The sequence below is a fragment of the Oratosquilla oratoria genome, chromosome 14, assembly GCF_046742065.1.
Source record: "Oratosquilla oratoria isolate Oo_2021 chromosome 14, ASM4674206v1, whole genome shotgun sequence".
Taxonomy (NCBI): domain Eukaryota; kingdom Metazoa; phylum Arthropoda; class Malacostraca; order Stomatopoda; family Squillidae; genus Oratosquilla; species Oratosquilla oratoria.
Genome location: NC_134790.1, coordinates 56,738,165 through 56,759,231, shown reverse-complemented (window position 1 = coordinate 56,759,231; position 21,067 = coordinate 56,738,165). Strand labels below are relative to the sequence as shown.

The window sequence follows — 21,067 nt, the reverse complement described above, 5'->3', positions numbered from 1 at the left end:
TCAAAGAAAAGGGAAACTGGGTGAGAATTTTAACATTAAGAAATGTAGTATAATGGAATAAGAAAAAGCAAAAATAGAATCTCAGGTCAATATAAAATTGGTGCAAAGGAAGTAAAAAAGTAAACTCAGAAAGTGACCTAGGAGTAACTATCTCATACAACATGACACCAGACAAACATGTCAACAAATTAGCCTTTGACTACATGGATGAAGAAATTGTAAAGAAAATACTAGTTACACTTATAAGACCAAAATTGGAATATCCAGCATCTCTGTGGCCACCTAGTAAAAATAAATAAAATAAACTAGAAAGAATTCAAAGAGCAACAATAAAGATGGCACCAACAATTTGCAATTTGATATACAAAGATTGGACAAACTAAATCTACCAACCCTAGAACATAGAAGAGAAAGAGGCGATTTCATAACCATTTACAGAATTATGAAAGGGATGGAAATTCTTGATAAGGATGACCTACTAAAATGGGACAGAAGCTACAAGAAGACACGAGAAGAAATTTCAGACAGTTACAGAAAAGATCTGAAAAACAATAGCTTTCCACACTGAGTAATAGATATCTGGAACAAACTGAAAGAGGAAACAGTGAGTGCTAAAATTATACAAGACTTAAAAAAAAAAAAAAAAAAAAGATGCGGAAAGATACAACAGCGGGTCACTACGAGCATAGCTCTCCTCCTGCAAAATACAACTAGGTAAATACACAACCATTCTCCAATCACCCCTATCTTCTCTCTTCTTCTATCCCTCAACAGACATTCTCCTCTTCCCCAAAGCCCCTTCTACACCATCCATCCATCTCATCCTGGGTCACCCCCTCATGTTCACTCCTTCCTCCTCTGCCTTCCACACCTCTTTTACTAGTCTTTCTTCACTCATTCTTTTCATGTGTCCAAACCATCCCAACATTCATCAACCCTATCTCCCAACTCTTTCTATCCCCATTCTCCTCTTCACCTCATTTCTCACTCTATCCAGCCTAGTAACCCATATCATATTTCTCAGGCACCTCATCTACATGGATGGTGTAGAAGTGGCCTTTGACTACTTGGATAAAGAAATGGTAAAGAAAATATTAGTTACATTGATGAGACCAAGATTGGAATACACTGCAACACTATGGCCACCCAGTACTAAAAAAAGAATATAAAGAAATTAGAAAAAAATCAAAGAGCAACGACAAAGATGGCACCAACACTCTCCAAACTGACATACAAAGATTGTCCAAACTTGAACTACCAACCCTGGAACAAAGAAGAGAAAGAGGAGATCTAGTAACCATTTACAGAATTATGAAAGGGATGAAAGTCCTTGACAGAGATGATTTACGAAAATGGGATAAATGAAAAACAAGAGGACATGAAAAGAAACTTAAAAAGGATAGTTATATAAGAGATCTGAAAAAGAATAATTTCCCACACAGAGTAGTGGATATCTGGAATGAATTGGATGAGGAAACAGTGAGTTCAAAAACTATACAAGAAATTAAGAACAAACTTGATGCTGAAAGATGCAAAGCTGGGTCACTATGAGCATAGCTTTCTTCCCGTAAAATACAACTACGTAAATACATTCAAACTCCTCCTCTTTTATGTTCCATGTTTCTGCCCCGTAGAGTGCTGTCAGCACAATCAATATTTCATACAATCTCCTCTTAGCATCCATTCCCAAATGTTTATTTCTCATTACACTTTTTAATCCACCATGGCATTTACTCGCTTCTCTCAATCTACATTCTACCTTTACCCCCACTCCTTCCTTTCCTGCCACGTTCGCACCCAAGTATCTAAAACAATCCACTTCCTCCAGTCTCTCTCCCTTAATACTCACTTCCAGCCTGCTGCCATTCTCTCCCCTTGTGCATCTCATCACCTTACTTTTACCCACATTTATCTTCAACTTCCTTTGTTCACACACCTTCTCAAACTGTCACTAGTTTCCTCAATCCCTCCTCTAATCCTGCCACAAGTGCAGTGTCATCAGCAAACAACAGCTGGCTTATCTCCCACTTTTCTCCATTTTCTTTAACCATCTCCAATTCCCAACACACTACCTTTGCATTCACCTCTCGCACCACCCCATCCCAGCCAGTGTGACATAACATATCCCTGACGAAGTCCCACCTTTACCTCAAACAACCCACTCTCTTCATTTCTAATCCTAACACAAGCTCTACTACTCTCGTAAAACCTCTTGACTTCTCGTAACAGCTTTCCTCCTATCCCGTATATCTGCAGTACCTCCCACAGTGCCTTCCTGTCTACCCTGTCATAAGCCTTTTCAAAATCCATATAAGCCCAAAAAACATCCTTACCTTTTCCAATAGCTTTCTCACATATCTGTCTTACCACAAAAATCTGATCTACACAACCTCTACCTGTCCTCAACCCACACTGTTCCTCACCAATTACTCCCTGTTCCTCTCATAATCCTCTCAATCAAAACCCTCCCATAAGCCTTCCCAACTACACTTAACAAGCTGATCCCTCTGAAACTACTACACTCACAACTGTCCCCTTTTCCCTAGTAAAGTGGAACTATACAGGCACTTCTCCAGTCCTCTGGCACTCTACCCTCTCTTAAACAAACATTAAATAACCTCACCGGCCAGTCTGTACTGTACCTCTGTACAGTAACTGTACCTCCTTTTTTCAGACATTTTGCATAGCATCCATCCAACCCAGATGCCTTATCTTCTCATCATCTTAACAGCTGCTTTCACTTCATCTTTCGTTATTTCTCCTCCATTTTCCTCACTCATCATGGTTATTTTCTTAGCACTTTCCACTGCAACTACCTATCCCTTCCTATCCTCCTTCACATTTAGCAACTCCCTAAAATACTCTGCCCACCTTCCTCTCACTGCCTTCTTTTCCATTATCATCTCTCCATCTGCACCTCTTACCTTTTCTTCTCTACTTGATTCGCCTCCTCTTCCTCTCTTAATTTCTTTCCAAAACATCTTTTTATTACTTTCAAAATTTGCTGTCATACTTTTACCCCATTTTAGATCTGCTCTCCTATTTGCCTCCTTTATTTTGTTTTACTTCTCTTTTCTTTGTACCTCTTATATGATTCTCCCATCCTATTTTGTAACCAATCTGTAAATGCTTGTTTCTTCTCTTTTACAACCTTCTTTGCTTCCTTATCCCACCATTCACTACCCTACCTTCCATTTCTTTCCATCCTCCTTGTTCCATAACCATCTTTGCACACCTTGCGACTCCCTCCTTGAACCATCCCCATTCCTCCACTCCTAGTTCTAATCAATCCTTCATTACCTCCCACTCCTCTCCCAGCTTCTTTTTGTACTCCTCCTTTTCTTTCTCATTTAAGCAGTTCACTTTATGCACCTCCCTACCTTCTGTCCCCTTCCTCTCTCTCCATCTATCCTCCACTTTCAACTTACCTTCCACCAAAAAATTATCTGATATTCCCCAACTCTCTCCCCTTAAAACATGTATATCCTTAACTCTTCCTACTATACTCCTGGTTACCACTACATAATCCATTAACACTCTACCACCCTTCCATCCACTACCCTTTCCCATGTGTACTTATCTTTGACTTTCTTCCTAAATAGTGTATTTGCTATGATCAACTATTTTTCTAGGCACATCTCTACCATCAAGTCTCCACTACAATTTTTTCCTGGAACTTCACACTTACCAACCACTCCTTCTGTTTGTTCATTTTCTGCCCTAGCATTAAGGTCTCCCAATACTACTACTGTGGTATAGTGTATTGGACATAGGACTAATACGAACTAGAGCAAGGGTGGAGTGCTACATGCCCGACCCCCAGATGTTCTTCAACATAAGGACCCCATTCATACTTATAACAAAGACTCTTTATGTATGTGTGCTTACAGCACCTAGCACCTTTGCCCACGGGCAGTTGCTCTGTAGACCTCTTGGCTACTTGACGTGCCCCCTCTGTATGCATAACCTACCAATTAATAAACCCACAAACCGTACAACCTGTTTCACTGCTGCCCATGCAACATGCTTCCAAAGAAGTACATTGACATTTCTCCCTAATCCCTCTATGCACTCATTTCAATCTATCCAAAAAGCCTCTCTTTCCTCTACACTCTTCTCACTACCAGGCCCATATGCCTGGTAGGCTCTGTAGGTTCTGTGAATGTGTTTTCCTCACTTGCCCTCTGGATGGTAGTTACTCTTTTGTTTACTGCTTTATCCAGGGATGGGTATTGGTTTATTTCAAATTATTTCCATTCTTTCTCTATCTTCTGAGTGTTTTTGTCAGTTTCCTTTCTTGGTACTATATAAATGACCTCTTGATCATGGTGGTATTTTTTCACCCAGTTCTATAATAACCTTTACTACAGATATCATATAAAATATCTTGAGTGGTTTCCTATTTTGTTTGGGTTTGCAAAGAGGGTGAGCCCAGTTATGTCAGGGGATGTTGGTTATTGATTGTATTGAAGAGGCTATCTTGTGAGGAATTAATTACATTTAGGGTGGGGAGTTACTTAAGCATTTTGTGTCCTTTTTGATCTGTTGTTTGTGTGTTAAGACAGACTGGATGATATACATTCAGATTTCCTGCCAGTGTGTGGTTTGTTAATGAATTCAGTGGTTGGAGTTGTGGGATAAAGTTTTGTGGGGTTGATGTAGTTGGTGGGATGTATGTGATAGTGTTGGTTGTTTTATCTATTTTCATTTGGATTGTGATTATTTCAGTTATGGTGCCTGAATTATTGTTTAGTATGTCACATTTTGTTGGAGAAGTGTATATTATTGTGTACAGTGGCAGCGTAAAGTTTGGTCACAAAATTATAGGCACCCAAACTTTTTGCTAAACTCAAAACAAATGAAAAATACCCATTTCCAATCAAACTTTTCACTATTTTTCAATGCTAGTGTCTGTACCATTATTTAGATGAAACAATACACATCACTTGGCAACTCTGTTTAGTCACTTCCTGGACCACGTGGTGTCAGTTTGCAAATCTCTCTCATGTGGACTAGCCAATTTTTTTGTAGTGGTCTCGGTTTTTGTGTCTCGATATCTCTGTAATGGGAAGTGCTAAAGAGCTGGGAGGAGACACAATTGTTGCTATTATAACCCTCTATAAGGAGGGGTTATAAGTGTAAAGATAGAGCCACTCGTGTAGGAATTGGAGTGTGGCACGTGCAAAAGTGGACCAAGAAATTTTGAGAGAGTAGGTGACACCATTCCTACCCCCAAGCTTCGCTCTGGTCAGCCAAGGAAGATATAAATCGTACTTCTAAGATTATTAAGAGGCAGTTGGATAAAGATCACTCACAGCTTGAAAACTGAAGGAAAATAACCTTGCACTGCTGCAGGTCATGTCTAAGATGTATTTCTGATCATTTAGCCAAAGATTTACAATACTGTAGTTGCTGTGCTAAGGTTCTTCTACTCGTAAGTGCACATTTAAAGGACTTGGCAGCAAAATTCAATGAATCTAAGAACCACCCTTATAGTAAAACTAAATGCCCAAACTCGTTTATTAGAAAAGTACCCTAAAATTGTAAGCCTTGCATTTGATATTCATGTGATTTTCAGCCTACATATAGAGGATTTGACAGCAAAAATCAACAAAACTATTCTACTTAAAACTATTGCAAGCACTAACTTTTGACAACAGAAAGAAACTCTACAAGTAATTCAAATGAACTACCCTCAACTAAGCCTCCATAGTCTGGACACCAACAATCAGCATGGTGTGGAGAAGAGAAGAGAAGAGAAGAGAAGAGAAAGAAGAAAAAAAAAAAAAAAAAAAAAAAAAAAAAAAAACTACTACTATTAAAAGGAGCACAAAGAGTAATAACAGAGGAGGGGGGGAGCTGCACAGTATTGTACTTAATCATTTATACTAGCCTGTTCCACACAAAACATCTACTTAAAAACACAGAGTAATTGATGTCTGGAACAAACTGAATGAAGAAAAGTGAATGCCAGAACTACACACGATTTTAAGAATAAACTGGATGTGGAGATATGAAAATGGGTCACTACGAGCATAGCTCTCATCCCATAAAATACAACTAGGTAATACATATACATTCAGATCAATAAGCAAGCCTTCAAGACACATCATCAAACTCAATACTCCAACAACAACCCCACATCTAGTAAGAACCAGACTGACATGACTGTAGTGAACACAATCCAGCAGTGAAACAGTACCAACAATGAATAGACAAGCACCATCATCAAATTGGAGAGAGGGAGAGAGAAGGAGTGAAAGTGATAAAACAACGTACCACCTGTATCATACAAAGCATCTACACAAAAAATACATACACAGATCAATAAACAAGACCTTCAAGACAGACCATTAAACTCAATACACTACCAACAACCCCCAGACATAAACACTAGAGGAAAAAAATCCCCATCTAATAGGAATCATACTGACATTACTGTACAGAATATCATCTATCACTGAAACAGTACCAACACAGATTAGGCCATGCCACGGATTCAGTGCCCCAGATATAACTACCACACAGAGGACAAAGAACACATCATACTATAATGCCCCATACTAATAATCCCTAGACAACATAATATCTTCCATGAATAATTTGAAGACCCCAAGGCTACTGCCATGGGTCTTCTACAGGAGAGACAAGGGACAACAAGAAAGATTGATTACTGAGCAATCTTTTAATGATGTGACAAAAAATGTATGGAATTCAAAAGGACCATTACAGGTCTCACTGAACTACTAATTCCACATCACTTTTATGTTACTTTGTTGTGAGATCTTAATAATTTCCCAAAGATCTGTTATGCAATTAATAAAAAACTGCAATCATGTATATAGTAAACTAATAAAAATAAATAATCATTTATTGGTCTGGATTAGCCCCCCACCCACTCTTCCTAACCCTCATCACATAGGGAAATGTATAAAATTTTATGATGTCACCAATATTTCAAAATATTTTTATAGATTTTGGTGACACCCCTATGGACCAGTCACTCACACACAACATTATTTTATGGATACTATAAATGAAGATGAAAATAAAGAAGAAAATAAAAATAAAATAAAAGAAAGAAGATAAAAAAGAAAATGAAGAAAAAATGAAGAGGAAGAAGATAGAAGAAAATGAAGAAGAAAATTAAAAAGAAGAAAATGAAGATGAAAACAAAAGAAAATAAAGAAAAAGAAAAGAAAGAAAAAGAAAATTAAGAAAATGAAGAAGTAGAAGTATAAGAAGTAGAAGAATAAGTAGAAGTAGAAGAATGAGTAAAAGTAGAAGAATGAGTAGAAGTAGAAGAATAAGTAGAAGAAGAAGAAGAAGAAGAAGAAGTAGAAGAAGAAGAAAATGAAGAAGAAGAAAAACCCTCCTTAAACCTCTCTTGTACAATCTCTAAACTCTTTGACTTTACCTCTTTGGTGATATTGTTCCCAAGTATTAAGTATTGGATATTGCCAATGAAATACTATTTCCAACCCCATACTCTCTGCTGATAAGACCACAACAATAAGACTTACACTCCTTCTGGGAACCAGTGGACCAATGCCTCAGCCTCTCCTGACATATTTGTTCTTCGTGCGAGCACCTGCAAACATTGTAGTAATACCAGTAGTACAGAAAAGACAAGATATCATAAAAAAAAAAATCAATGTGTGGATGTAAATGACTACATTCACTCAACCTTACTTCCTTTCCATCCATTTTGATAATGTAACAAAAATAAGCCAATCGTCATGCAAGTATTTTTATTCTCTCACATTTACAGACAGTCTTTTGTGTGGAATGCTTGCCTTACCTTGGGTTTTAATGTAATGCAATCGCTTGGAGTATATGTCTCAGTGTCACCTTGCACCTGTGTGACACACATCAAACCCCACTGCACTTGCTCCATCATGCTCACGTCAAAGAAGTCAAACATACGAGCTGAAAATATTATATATTTTTTTCATTATAATGCTTTTATAATGAAAATAAATAAAATCCAAGGCTACAGTGCAAGAAACGTAAGATACCATCATGTTACACTAACTAAAGGCTTTACACATCTCTTCATGAACAAAGTAAAACATTCAACCAAACAACTGTTTCTGTAATTTGATAATTTTGAAAATAAAAACACTTTATGCAAGCCCAAATAATCTGAGTTTACTATATTCACTATGAAATGAAGAATGCCATAATATACTTTCTAACTGCAAACCACACTCTGAACAAATCTAAAAATTACCACATCACATATCTCTAGATTTATGAAGTGGAAAAACAACTATCTTAACTATCTTACTGTTGTACTAATGTAAAGCCTCTAACATGTAAAGACATTTATATTTGGTACTAAGATTATTGTCACATAAAAGAAGAAAAAAATAAAAATTCTGACAGCACATTACAGTTTACAAGTACAAATTGGGGAAATGACACAAACTGTGGTAACAAATTCGGAACCACACAGCTAAAATCCAAGTCTGCAATACTTTTTGTGCATAAACCAACACCAAAATTCATTAGACACGTGTAAAATAACAAAACTGACTGTTAATAGTGCTAAAACAAAGCTATTGTTCTTGTAATTGTGAAGGCAGATAGAAAAGTTGCAATAGGTTGGAATGTGTAAGTGTATTTTTCAAGCCAGCTACTTAATTTCTTAGTTTCAGAAGGCCACAGGTAACAGGAGTTGGATAAAGAATCAGTTCTCCCAATACATACATAAGAGGTGGTTCAGTTAAAGTACCTAAGCAATACCATTTGTTGCTCTTCCCATATTAGCACCTCCAGCCCACATATCAAAGAAGTCAGTGAAAATCAACATGAAAATTAACAAACTAGAATCAGTAGAGAGCAAAGGCTTTGGTAAACATAAAGAAGCAAATCACAGTCTACAAACAGTTCCTAAGAACTGCATTTGACTATGCTTCCACTGCATGGATCCCAATAATCAAGAAAACATAGGCATCCTTCAAACTACACAAAATAAGAAAATAAGAATAATAACAGGACACACTAAATCCACCCCTGTAAAGCATCCACCTAGAGAAATCATAATCTTCACCACAGAACAGAATATGAAAAATTTCATGTATAGTTCTATGCAAGAGCACTCAACCCAACTCATCCATTCTCATTACATTATATAAGCACAAACAACTGAATATCACAAAAACTACACCAGCAGCATGCTACTCAATCCCTGTTTGCCAGCTCTACTTCACCTCCTCATTTCTCACTTTATCCATCTGTGCAACCCTTACCATACTTCTAACACTTCATTTCAAACACATTTAGGATCATCATTTCTGCCTCACTTCAATTTCAAATCTCTGCCACACTTTGACACAATTACCTCTTCATACAATCTTCTCTGGGACCAGTGGTGGGTACTTGCATGTGGTCCTGTACGATGGACAAAAATGCTGCCCATTTTCAAAACCTGTCAACCCCTTCACCTCCATCTGAAGGTGTCACCCTGAGGGGCTGACACCTGATCTCCAGACTGGGGCTTAAGATCTCTTTCTACCAACTTCAACTGGATTTTTTACACTTTTTCACACATGGAGACCTGACAACCTTCAATTGTTCCCCTTCTCATACTACTTTTAGCCAGTGATACAAAAGAGTCTCGTACTAATATAACACAGACAATTATCCAAATTTTCTTCCCAAAGATATCTGTGGAGGGACCTGAGGACCACTGCCAGCTATCTATTTTCCATGACAATTTTCATTCTTCCAAAACATTCAATTGCTTCCCTTACTCTATAATCAATTTCCACTGAACTCCTCCATTCCCTGCTATATATGAGTGTTGGGTGTGATGAGGAAGCAAGGGAGGGAAGTGGCTCTGTTGGTGATGAGATAGGAAAGTGCATGGTGGAATGGAGAGAAGTGTCTTCATGGTTAATGTGAGTGAGGGCTAAATTGAGATGGGAGATTTTTTTTTTTTTTTTAAGTGCACATCACTACAGTCAAGTATGCATGGAAAACTGTGGTGGCTTTAATGGACTATATAATGGTACCCAGGATAAAAGTAGGAAGAGTTTTGGATGTACATATTCTTAGGGGGGAGAATGGGGGAATATTAGATAATTTTTTGGTGGAAGATAAATTGAGAGTGAAGGATAGATGGAGAAAGTGGAAAAGGACAGAAGGTAGGGAGGTGCTTAGAGTTAACTGCTTCAATGAGAAGGAAAGGGAGTACAAGAAGAAGCTGAGAGGAGTGGGAGGAAGTGAAGGAAAGAGTTGAGCTAGGAGTGGAGAAATGGGAATGCTTCAAGGAGGGAGTCACAAGGTGTGCAAAAATGGTATGTGAATTAAAGAGGATGGGAGGAAATAGAAGGAAAAGTAGTGAGTGGTGGAATGAGGAAGTGAATAAAGTTGTAGAAGAGAAAAAACATGCATTCACAGACTGGTTGCAAAATAGGACAAGAGAAACATATAAGAAGTACAAAGAAAAAAGAGAAGTAAAACATAAGATAAAGGAGGCAAAAAGGAGAGCAGAAGAGTGTGACAGAAAAATTTAAAGTAATAAAAAGATGTTTTGGAAGGAAATTAGAGGATGGGGAGGCAAATCAAGTATAGATGAAAAAGTAAAAGGTGCAGATGGAGAGATGATAATGAAAGAGGTGGCAGTAAGAGGAAGATGGGCAGAGTATTTTAGGGAGTTGCTAAATGTGAAGGAGGATAGGGAGGAAAAGTAGGTGCAGTGGGAGGCACAAAGAAAATGAGAGTGATGAATGAGAACAGGCAAGGCATCTGGGTTTGATGGGTGTCATGCAGTGTCTAAAAAGAGAGGTACAGGTACAGTGATGGTGAACTGGGAGTGTCTGTATAGTTTCGTTTTACAAAAGAAATTGGAACAAATGTGAGTGCAATAGTTTCAGAGGGATCAGTTTGTTCAGTGTAGTTTATGGGAGGGCTTTGAGAGGATTACAAGAGGAACAGAGGGACTAATTGGTGATAACAGTGTGGGTTTAGGAAAGGTAGGGGTTGCATGGATCAGATTTTTGTAGCAAGACAGATATGTGAGAAAGCTTTAGCAGAGTAAGGATGTTTTTTAGGCCTTACTGATTTGGGCTTATGACTGGGTAGACAGGAAAGCACTGTGGGAGATATTGCAGATATAAGGGATAGGAGGAAATCTGTTAAGAGCAGTAAAGAGTTTTTATGAGAGTAGAGCCTGTGTTAGAATTAGAAATGGAGAGAGTGAATGGTTTGAGGTAAAGGTGGGACTTCACCAGGTATGCATCATGTATCCATGGCAGTTCAATGTGTACATGGATGGGGTGGTGCGGGAAATAAATGCAAGGGTAATGGGCAGGAGATTGGAAATGGTTATAGAAAATGGAGAAAAATGGGAAATAGGTAATTTGTTGTTTACCGATGACAATGCGCTTGTAGAAGGATAAGACGAGGGATTAACCCCTTCCATACAATGATGCCTACCTACGTGTCATGAGGTGCAAGTGGGTATATAAGGATGCTTGTGTCAGCGTCTTGATTGTATTTATTTTGTAGTTGTAGCTGAGTGACCCCTATGTTCTGTGAACTGGCTTGATCATATTATCTGTGGTTATTAACATTCAGAGTGAGATTGAGTAATACAGCTGTAACTTTATATCTTATAACATGAGTATTGTGATGCATCATCAAATCATCAATCAGGAAGCTGATGCTGCCAGTGAGAATTTGACTCATATTGAAAAGGTTAAGAAAATTAGTGATGGAGTTTGAGATGGTGTGTAAAAGGAGGAAGTTGAAGGTAAATGTGGGTGAAAATAAGGTGATGAGATGTACAAGGGGGAATGATTGCAGCAAAGTGGAAGCGAGTATAAAGGGAGAGAGGCTGGATGAAGTGGATAGCTTTAGATACTTGTGGGTGCATGTGGCAGGAAAGGGAGGAGTGGTGGTGGAGGTAGAATGTAGACTGTGAGAAGCAAGTAAATCCCTTGGGGAATTAAAAAGTGTAATGAGAAATAGATATTTGGGAATGGATGCTAAGAGGAAATTGTACGAAGGGGTGATTGTGTCGATAGCACTGTATGGTGCAGAAACATGGAACATAAGAGGAAGAGTTTAAATGTGTTTGAGATGAAATGTCTTGCAATATTTTTGTGTAACCTGGTATGTCTGATAGCGTGTCAAATAAAACAAAAATAACAATTAAGATACTAAGATAATATTTCTGACTGTTTCTGTCATGTGTAAAAATGTAGACACTTTTTTGGGGCCCCTCTCCAATGGGAGCCCAGGGTAACATTTAAATTATGCCCCATCTGCCCTCCCTTCTCCCTAGTTACACCACTGTGTGGGATAGGGGAAAGCTGTTACAGGCAATCAAAATCTTTTACATGGGAGGTAGAGCTTGTGTTCGGGGTTGGGAATGGTGACAGCGAGTGGCTTCAGATGAAGACGGGGCTGCACCAGGGTTGTGTTATATCATCATGGCTGTTCAATGTAAACTAGGTAAACACATACACAAAACACTGCTGCATGCCAGATCCCCTAATGTCCATCCCTCTGAATCCTCTCTCCCCCAAAAGAACACTGCTGCATGCCAGATCCTATTATGTCCATCCCTCTGAATCCTCTCCCCCCCGAAAGAACCAAGTCCATTTGGACAGACTGTGGCCCTTCTAGACTACCAGAAGAGTCTGGATGACTACATCGCAGACATTTGTCCAGGTTGCTACACTATACAACACATTATGGAAGACGGTATTGCACAAAATCATGTGTGCCAACAACATAATATACACTCTATAAGGGGTTTGTGGATCCATTTCAGCTGTGGTGTTCCTAAGGGAGATGGGATTGTCTGGCCAGACAATCTAGGTAATGATGCTAACAACACAAACAGCCATATGTACATTTCCTACGAGAAAAGGATTATGAATTAGCAATTGAGTATGGGTCAACAGCTATCTATATACCAAGGGGCTTTTTCCTCTTTTAAGGAAGAAAGCTAGTCAAGGCACACATCCACTCCCATCCACCACCCACCGTTTCCCTCTCATCTTTGCTCCTCATGGATGATGGGTCATCCCTGTCTCCTGCTCACTGCCTGGGTCAGAACAAATGCAGCAAGACACAGTACATCACAGAAGGGCTGCTTCATTTACATGGTGCCCCCCACTCCTCATCCCCTCATACACAACAGAGAGAAAACAGGATGAAATTCCTATGGGCTGCATCAAAATATCCTTTCACAACCAGCCTCCACTTAACTATCCCCTGCCTTCTCCCTTCCCTGATCCATCCATCTATCCATCTCATCCTCAATCTTCCCCTCAAGATCACTCCATCCACCTCTGCTTCCCATACTCTTTTTTGCTAATTTTTTATCACTTGAACTTCTTTCCATGTGCCTAAACTACTCCAGTAAGCTTTGATCAGCCTTATCTGCCAGCTCCCAATCCACCCCTGTTCTCTTCCTCACTTCTCATACTATCCTACCTTATTACTCCCACCATATTTCTTAGAACTTCATCTCTTTTATTCAAAGTCTCTGCCCCATACAGTGTTGTAGACACACTCACCCCTTTATATAATCTTCACTTTTGCATCCACCCTCAAATGCCTGTTTCTACTTTTCAAGCACCCAAGATATTTACTTGCTTCCCTAACTTTGCAGTTTACTCCCACTCCCACTCCTCCATTCCCTGCCATATGCAACCCAAAATGCTTAAAACAATCCACTTCCTCCAGCATTTTCCCCTGTAAGAATTACTTCCAACTTGCTGCCACCCTCTCTCCTTGTACACATCACCTACTTTTACCCAGATTTGCTTTCAACTTCCTCTATCACATATCTTGCCAAACTCCATCACTACCTTACACACTTCTCTGACCCAACCATAAACACAGCGTAGTTTGCAAACAACAAGCTAACCTCCCACTTCCCTCCACTATCTCTACCCATCTCCAATCCCCTCCCAAACACCCTAGCATGTGCTTCCTGTACCACTCCATCAATGTACACATTGAATAGCCATGGTGACATAACACAGCTCCACCTTCAACTCAAATTACTCAGCCTTTCCATTTTTAATCCTAACAATAGCTCTACTACTCTTGTAAAAACTCAATTGCCCTTAAAAGCTTTCCTAACAACTATATTATGTTAAAAATAGTACTGGTCACCTGGGAACTAAGGATCTTCTGCAAGAGATATCTGAGGTAATGGATTGACTGACTAATTAAGTAATTGATTATCATTATCAACTTTAGTATTACAGAATGTTTTCAAAGAAAGGATACAAGAGTAGGTTCATATCAGCCAATAAATGAACATCTTTAAGGAGCAAATACTAATTTGTCTATATATAAATAATTCAGCAAATAATGGCAAGGAAGAACAAATCTAATGGTTTGAAATTATCTGTCTCTAAAAGCTGGCAAGGATGTAGTATACTGGTAGTAAGGGTTTGGCGACAAAACATGTAGGCTGGCAGCAGCTTGAAGCATGTGTAGGGAGAGAAGAAAAGTACTGACAAACAGTAAAGTCAATGAAAACCAGGCCTTGCCTTGGGATCCAATAAAAATATGAAGATGGACAAACTGTGTACAATTATTTTTTCCTGCACCTAGGAAAAAATCATACGGTCACAAAAATGAACTTTAAAATGGGTTCTATGCATTTCAGCAAATGCAATCAACAACTGACTGAATACTAAGACTATTTGGAAAAATGTACACTGCCATCCATCTTCAAAGGCACGGCCCTTAGTTCTTCAGGGGATACTTACGGACTGCCCCTTTAGCTCGAGAGTCTGGGGATTTGAAGAGAGAGTGAAGATTTATGAATAGAGTCAGACTGAGAATTTCCAAGCTTTAAAGACCATAAAATAAGAGTTTTAATGACCATGTAATTTTACTTCAGCTCCAAAACTATAATTATGACATCTATTCAATTTATCATGATTGACACCATGGAGGTCTTGGAAGAAAACTGTCCTATCTAGGAAAAACTGGTGGTATAAACATGCTGGAACTTGTTCATCAATGAAGGGTTCAAGAATACTTTTTGTTAAGATATATGTATGAGGAATTGAAAGTCTACAGAATAAGTTTTGACAACACACTTTACAAAAATTTTAACTCAAAAACAACCAATATGAAAAAGAATCTTTCAATTTCTCAAACATGAAACAAAATTCAATATATATACACACAATTATATATTTGCACATATATATATATATATATATATATATATATATAAAATAAGTTCAATACCACCCCAAACAAAAACAAATTGAGGTGCAATACATGTGATAAGTAAATTACATTTCAGAAAAAAGTAGCAAAATATTGTCACCTTTCAAACCATCGCAATAATTCTATATATGCATTTAATCCTAACTCCATCCTTACCTGACCATGGTTTCTTCCGATAACGCAGTTTCCGCCCATTCTTGCGGATAAGTTTGGTTGGGGAAGGTGTGGTCTGTGGTCGAGGGGTGGGAGTGACAGTTGAGGCATTTAAATGGTGATTCACATGTCTCTCCAGTGCAGTCTGCAAGAAAAAGCAGGTAAGAAACAACTAGTACAAATATATCTAAACCTGTGTACAACTCAGCTACTCAATGAAATTGTATAAAACTGACATAACCTGGTACAATCATGAAAACTATGAATTGCAATTTTCACAATCGACATATTTTTTTTTTCATTCTAGATGAGTTCTCAACAATAAGTTAACTCATATTTTCTTGCTGCTAGTGCTTTTCAGTGACACGTTCATGCATGTGCGTGCGTGTGTATGTGTGATTCACCACGGTCTTGGATCATGTGTTGGACTCGTGATCGACAGCTATTACCCTCCCGGTTGGGAGCTCAGACCTATATCACTCCATCTATGGGTAATGCTATGTGGCCTTATACACACACACACACACACACTACTCCTTGCTCACCAGAGCTAGAGTGCCGGTTCGCAGTGCAGCGATGCTAAACTCATTTCAGCCCTGGGCGGGAATCAAACTCGAACCACTGGATTAGCTGTGACAAACGGTACCACTGCACCGTCGGGCAGTGTGTGTGTGTGTGCATTTACCTAGTTGTATTTTACGGGAAGGGGGAGCTATGCTCGTGAGTCCCGTCTTCATATCTCATTTTATCTAAACTATTTTTAAATTCATGTAATTGTTTTTGCACACACCACTTTCTCATCTAACTTGTTCCAACTGTCTATTGCTCTGTGAGGAAAGCTGTTCTTTTTCAAATCTCTTCTATAGTGGTCTTTTTTTTATTTTCTTTCCGTGTCCTCGTGTATTTCTGTCATCCCCATTTTATCAGATTCTCTCTATCAGTAATTTCTATGCCTTTCATGATTCTGTAAATAGCTATCAAATCTCCTCTCTCTCTTCTTTGCTCTAGTGTCTGTAGTTTAAGTTTTTGTAGTCTCTCTTCATATGATAGTTTTGAGAGTGTTGGTGCCAGTTTAGTAATTGCTCTTTGTATTCTTTTCAAGTTTTTTTATACATTTTTTTGTACTTGGGGACCATATCGTTGCTGCATATTCCAATCTTGGTCTTATCAGGGTGATTAGGATTTTCCTCACCATTTCTTCATCCAGGTATGTAAAATGCCACTTTGATTGTTCTTATCAAATTATAAGTTTATTTTCTCCAAAAATCTTATTTATATGTTCTCAGGTGACATATTATTCATAACAATGACTCCCAGGTCCCCTCTCATTTTTCTACTCTTTTTATTCCTTCTTCTCCCAAATTATATGATCCTGTTATTCTGTTTTTGCTTTTTTCAATTCCATTATACTACACTTTTTTGTATTGAACTCCATCTCCCACTTCCTACTCCATTCTTGTACTTTATTTAGATCTCTCTGTAGTGATTCACAATCCTCTTCAGTTTTCACTCTTTTCAGTAATTTTGCATCATCTGCAAAGAAGCTCATATAGCTTTCAATTCCTTCATCCATATCATTAATATATATAGCAAACAATTATTGGGGCCAGAACTGTTCCCTGCGGGACACCGCTTATTACTTCATTCCATTTTGAGTGCTGATCCTCTTATCACTACTCTCATTTTTCTTTCTTGCAAAAAGTCTTCCATCCAATTTAGCAATTTACCTTGTATTCCTCCTTCATATTCTAATTTCTTAAGCAACTTCTTATTGGTACTTTGTCAAAAGCTTTTTTTAGGTCTACAAATGCACAATCAGCCCATCCATCTCTTTCTTGTATTATATCTATTAGTCTTGAATAGAAACATATTAAATTGGTGACGCATGATCGTCCTTGTCTGAATCCAAATTGCCTTGGATTTAGTACGTTTGTTTTTTTCCAAGTATTTTACCCATCTACTTTTGATAATTCTTTCACATATTTTTGCTATTGTACTTGTTAGAGAGACTGGTCTATAGTTGGTAGGTTCTTCTTTATTTCCTCCTTTATATATAGGTACTATATTTTGCTTTTTTCCAATCTTCTGGAACTTTTCCTTCTTTTAAGGAACTGCTTATTATGCTATGTATTTTGTCTGCCAGTTCATTCCTACATTCTTTCAGAATCCAGTTTGGCTATTTCATCTGGCCCATGCGATTTTCTGACATCAAAATTACCCAAGTGTGTCAATATTTCATTCTTCGTTACTTCTATTTCTTCCATAGGGGGGACTTTTTCCTTCCACTCAATCTCTTCAGGTTGGTATATTTTCCCTTGTAAACACTGATTTAAAATGTTTGTTCATAATTTCTGCCATTTCCATTTCCTCAGTGTATTCAACTCCTCCTTGTCTTAATTTCTCCAAGTCTTGTTTGTTTTTTCAGTTTATTGTTTACAAATCTGTAGAATAGTTTTGGTTTGATCTTTACACTTTCTATAACATCTTTTTCATATTTTCTTTTTTTCCTCTCTGCACTTTTGTACATATTCATTTCTATAACCATATATATTTTCCATTTTTCAGGTCTTCTGTCTTTTTTCCATCCGGTCCAGGCTTTGTCTCTTTTGTCTTTTAACTCCCTACAACTTTTGTGTTGTACCAGCATTTTACATATTCTTTTTCTTGTTTTTGTCTTGGGACATACTTTTTCCACTCCTTCTTTGTAAATTTTTGTCAAAAATATTCCATTTCTCTTCCACTGATGTTTCTTCTTTGTATATTTTCTTCCCCAGTTTTCTTGTTGGAAGAATTCTCATTATTTTATCAAAGTTTGTTTTTTCATACATCATTCTTCCTTTTCTATATTGTTCATTTCTTTTCATATATTTTTCTTCATTAAGTTCCAGTTCAATCAATATGTGGTCACTTTTACCTATTGGTGTTTTATATTCAATCTTGTCCACTATTCTAGGTTCAGATTTAATTATTAAGTCTAGCCTCGATGGTTCTTCTTCATTTCTATACCTAGTGTTCTCTTGTATCCATTGTGTCATTGAATGGTCAGTAATCATCTCAAGTAGAGCATTTCCCCATGAGTCATCACCACTCTTTACTGTCATTTCTTCCCAGCAGATTTCTTTGCAATTAAAGTCGCCCATCATGAACTATTCTTCTCCGTCTTCCATTATTTTAGTTAATGCTATCTTTGTGTCCTCTAACATACTTTTATGTTTCACTCTCCTCCCCATGAGGCTGTTTTCGGAGGCACATAATTGATCACAAATTTTCTGCTCTTCTTATCTCGGTCTTCCACTTCTATCATAATCATCTCTACTGTATTCTTTCCATATATGACACCTTTCACGTTTATATCCTTTTTTGTCAGGAACAGAACTCCACCCCCTTGTTTTTTCTCTCTGTTTCTAATCCAATAATTGTATGTATCATGTCCTACACTGTTGGGTGGTAGTGGGCCTTTTAATTTTGTTTCTACAATTCCCATTATGTCCGGTTCTTGTTTTCTTTCAAATAATCATTCAGTTCATTCAATCCTGTTATCAATCCATCTATATTTGTGTAAGACACTCTTAGTTTTCTGCCACTTCCATTGTGTTCTCTGTTTCCCTTATGTTTTTCTTTAGTATGTCGAACTGCTTTATTTTCATGTTCACTACTCTCCAATAGAATCTCTCTTTCTCTGACTCCGTTCTTTCCTCGTTTTTTGCCTTAGCTTCATTCATTTCTTTCTGCTTTTCTGCCTCTCTTTCCTCCTTATTCATTTCTCTTTTTATCCATACCTTTTTAATTGATCATTAGTTGCAACTTTCCCTGTCTTGGATAGAATTTTCTCTGCCGTTGTTTGTGACCTGAATTTAATCTTAAATGGTCTGGTCTTATCTGTACTATATTTTCCGAGTCTGAATTTTTCCTCAATTTCCTTTATAATTTCTGGTTCATCTTCCTGGACTAATTTTAATAAACTGCTAACCCTATCATTTTCATCCTTGATTCTTGGGGTTGTTTCTGGGGTTATGTTTCTCTTCCATTCCTAATATAATTATACATTTCTTTTTGTCAGCTAATTCTCTTACTATATTCTCCTTCTGTCTCATCACTTTAATAACTGAGTCTTCATTATGTTCTTTCAATTGCTGTTTGACTATGTCAGTGAATGAAACCTTATTCCCTTCTTGAGTTATTCTCCAATTTTTAGCTTCTGTAGATATTTTTTCTCACTGTTTTCATTACTATTCTTCTTCAATTTCGCATTCTCCTCCTTTACATTTCCTAACTGTCTTTTTAGGTCCTCTACTTCTTCAGTTAAGTTTCTGTTAGCCTTCTCTAGTTGTTCCCAATCTTTCAATTCTCTGGAAGATGGAGCCCACCTCACCTAACTCACGTTCCACGTCCTCGAACACCCTCACAACTCTCCCCCCGAGTCTTAGCAGTCGGGGGGGGGGGTTGTGTCCCCCCCACCCTCTTTAAATCCCTGGAACATATTCTCGTCACTTTCTACTGTATTTCTCCTCTCTATACTTCTAATCTTTACATTTTTATTTGCCATTTCTTCATCCGGTGGTCTTTTCATGTTGACCTTACGCCCGTCTGCCTGGGCCAAGTCCTCCACATCCTCATTTCCTTCCATTTCCCCAGCAATCCCTCCCCTTCTCCTCTTTTCCTACTTACCTACTGCCTCACGAGCAATTTCCCCCCCCCTGCAAACACAAAAAGGCACTTCTCTTTGCGTTGGTATCCACAATCTGCACTTTTCTTCATATCGTTCGTCAAGCCGTCCGTTCGTTGACTGTGTGTGTGTGTGTGTGTGTGTGTGTGTGTGTGTGTGTGTGTGTGTGTGTGTGTGTGTGTGTGTGTGTGTGTGTGTGTGTGTGTTACGACGCATCGCACCAACGCAGTCGATTGGAACGCTGCTCCTCTTCTCCTCCTCCTCCTTCTACAACTCCGCGACGAGGCCAAGGGCACCGCTGCTAACTCGCACTGCCAAGGTCGCGTTGGCACTCTGAGAGAGCGAGAGCGAGAGAGAGAGAGATATGCCAAGGTCGCGTTGGCACTCAGAGAGAGAGAGAGAGAGAGAGAGAGAGAGAGAGAGAGAGAGAGAGAGAGAGAGAGAGAGAGAGAGGGAGAGAGAGGGAGAGAGAGGGAGAGAGAGGGAGAGAGAGAGAGAGAGAGAGAGAGAGAGAGAGAGAGAGAGAGAGAGAGAGAGAGAGAGAGAGAGAGAGAGAGAGAGAGAGAGAGAGAGAGAGAGAGAGAGAAAGTGTGTGTGGCGGAGTGTGGGAGGGGGAGGGCAAACGGAGGCACTGGTACAAACTGGCGGAGAATCGGAGTGCGAAAACGGGGTGAGTGACCGCAAGCGAGTGAAGAAAGAACTGACCACTCCAACGGAGGGAGGGAGGGAGGGACTACGAAAGAAAAGGAAGCACGAGGATTTCGGGGACGAGGATGGAAAAGAATGAAAAGGTGAAGGAGGAGAGCAAAATGTGCGTGCAAAATGCCCGCTGCTATGTGGAGGGAAAAGTGATGCTCAAGAGGAAGGATGAGGGGACGACGAGATGTAATCATGACATCCAAATTCAAGATGACGTAATCAAACGCATTGCCCACGTAGGGCGAGCGCGCGTGTGTGATTCACCCCGGTCTTAGATCACGTGTTGGACTCGTGATCGACAGATATTACCCTCCCGAATGCGAGCTTGGT

At 38.7% G+C, this 21,067-nt stretch overlaps 1 protein-coding gene across 1 annotated transcript in view; it reads right to left on the bottom strand.

Annotated features, from left to right (window-relative positions):
- The window catches only part of jing (AE binding protein 2 jing), a 67,315-nt gene that overhangs the window by 5,307 nt on the left and 40,941 nt on the right, over nucleotides 1–21,067 (bottom strand). Inside the window, exons 4-6 of the mRNA XM_076197567.1 lie at nucleotides 15,376–15,517; nucleotides 7,802–7,929; nucleotides 7,524–7,591 (exon numbers count right to left, since the gene is read on the bottom strand). Coding sequence (XP_076053682.1) covers nucleotides 7,524–7,591; nucleotides 7,802–7,929; nucleotides 15,376–15,517 — 338 coding nt within the window. The remainder of the gene's footprint in view (nucleotides 1–7,523; nucleotides 7,592–7,801; nucleotides 7,930–15,375; nucleotides 15,518–21,067) is intronic.